This window comes from Dendroctonus ponderosae, unplaced genomic scaffold (assembly GCF_020466585.1).
Source record: "Dendroctonus ponderosae isolate FM_Combo_2020 unplaced genomic scaffold, Dpon_F_20191213v2 Dpon_F_20191213_1, whole genome shotgun sequence".
NCBI classification, from domain to species: Eukaryota; Metazoa; Arthropoda; class Insecta; order Coleoptera; family Curculionidae; genus Dendroctonus; species Dendroctonus ponderosae.
The window spans coordinates 33,499,633-33,501,905 of record NW_026017110.1 but is presented as its reverse complement, the minus strand read 5'-3'; the positions used below and the strand labels follow the sequence as shown (position 1 = coordinate 33,501,905).

General features: G+C 35.2%; 1 protein-coding gene across 1 annotated transcript in view; it reads left to right on the top strand.

Moving 5' to 3' along the window:
• The window catches only part of LOC109545939 (protein O-mannosyl-transferase TMTC2), a 365,218-nt gene that overhangs the window by 244,028 nt on the left and 118,917 nt on the right, over positions 1-2,273 (top strand). The window contains exon 8 of the mRNA XM_048661437.1: positions 642-886. Coding sequence (XP_048517394.1) covers positions 642-886 — 245 coding nt within the window. The remainder of the gene's footprint in view (positions 1-641; positions 887-2,273) is intronic.

Here is a 2,273-nt window from a genome sequence, read left to right as displayed (position 1 = left end):
GATATCATAACTGTGGCTAACTTTTTGCCCAGTGGTGAACTTAATAGCTAAAGAAAGGCATCGCTATCGATAGAAATTATCGCATAGAAAAATTTTCCCTTAACTCTAAAGTCGACGGATCCAAAAATTTTGCATAATTTTGGTTTCAAACAAGAAAACAATTCTGGATTTAGTAGTATTAAGTTGGCGCACCCTTCTTCAGTACTCAACATACTTTCAAATTACTGACATCTAATGAGTGCTTTAAAGAATTTTCAGTAATTATTACGTTTGATTATTTTCCGGCAAAAGGTCACTTGTCTATGACATTGTTATAACTAAATTAGGTGGTATGCAGAGATATTAGACTTTCCATTTTAATATAAATGTTCAGGCTTACCTATACTTAAAATTTCCATTTGCATTTCATTTCCATTACAATGAAAAAAACAACTGCAAATTGGTGAGTATACCACTTATGTGTCACTACTGCAATTTTAATAATTGGTACCGCAGATTAAAATAAACAATTTTATTGTCAATCAATCTTTTTAAAGCATTATATGCAGTCGACAATTAACAAAGTATGTTTGAGCTGAAACGCAATTAAAAATTCAAAAAAAATTTTAGTCCATTTTGTTTATCATTCGTTTTGGTTTCAGTGGCGCATGTAAATTTGGGCACGGCTTTAATAGCAGCTGGCAGATGTGAAGAAGCAGCTGCTATTCTTCGGAAGGCCTCTCAACTTGATGGTGTTGGAGTTAAAGATAGAAGGGAACACGAAAATGCCAAAGTGTCCGCGCTGTTGCAGCTGGGAGCTCTTCACAGCGACCAAGGTGAACTTCAAAAAGCACTTGCTGTGTACAGAGAAGCCGCTTTAAACCTTCCGGATCATTATCCTCCTCAGGTAATGTAAATATACAATATTTTTATTACGTTTATTGTGATATGATTTCAACTGATCCTGCTAATTGTAGATTACCAAAATGGGCGACTATAATACTTGGAATGTCCCCTTGCCTACTGTTTGGAATATATATTTTTAAACAACTTTATTCTCATTACTAAATAAAATGTTTGCCAATAGTTAACCTTGCCCAACTTTTACGGCAAGAATATGTCCGTTTTAGGAACACAAATATCTATAAATAGATGCCCAAATTATATGGTATTTCCAAAAGGTAGCTCATATTGACAATATATTTTAATATAACTATTTCTATAAAACTATTCAATTATAAAAGAAAAAGTTAAGTAATTACTGTTTCAAACTAGATTACTGACGACAATTAAAACAATGCGGAAGCATTTCCGAGCAATTCGATTTTATCCAACGCAATTTGCACTTCACGCGTCAATTGTTTCTGTCGGAAATGATGAGTTCGACTGAAATCGAAATTGGTTCGCTGAAAATTCACTCTTTTGTTTCTAGATTAATACGTCAGGTTGGACAAATGCGGTTGCTATGTTTAAAAAAATTTGATTTGGTGTTTGCGCTGATGAAGCTGTTTGAAGTGCTTTGACACTTGGCCTTTTAGCTCAGACATAAACAGTACCGGAAATGTTATCGATTTTTAATTTTGCAATTTTAGAATGAAATTGTTTCGTTTTCACAGTGCTCATAGTTTCTTTATTGTAAAGTTCTCGGTGTGTTAGGGTAAAGTCATTGGGCTTCAACCGTTGGAGTCCAACATTCCTGTCAAAATTTCTTCAAAAAAGGGTTTAATTTTTTAGAGCTGGCACTTTGAACACCTAATAGTTATGTCCGCTAACATTATTGGATCTTGAGTGCGAATCAGTATACAGGATGATTGAAAATTTGCAAGGTTCTTTATAAGGGTTATAGGGGCTTCCTTATACAGTGTGATTCAAAAGTGGCGTCACTCCTCTGGAGGTCTTGTCTGGGGGTGTCTTGCGAGTACAGAAAAAATATTTAAAAAAATTAAATATTAAATGTTTTTCAAGGTAATCTGCCTAATTACAATACGTAAATGCCTGTTCCTTCGTCATTATTAAAAACTCTAGTAACCATGGATAAATATGATGCAAAGAAAATAAAAGATCCAATAAAATGAGTTGAGGTTAGGATAACGGTGTCACTTTGCCGTCAGTGCTGCAACAAAACAGCCCCCCGAGTGCTGCCATCTTTTCGGAGCAAATGACGGCTATTTGCACCAGTGAACCGAAGGCTCACCGGCAAACCGTAACAGGCAAATAATTTAAGGGGAAGATGAAGTGCCGCTTAAGTGGAACCTAAAGTCAGATTCCAGTCAGATTTGAAGACTAACCTCAAA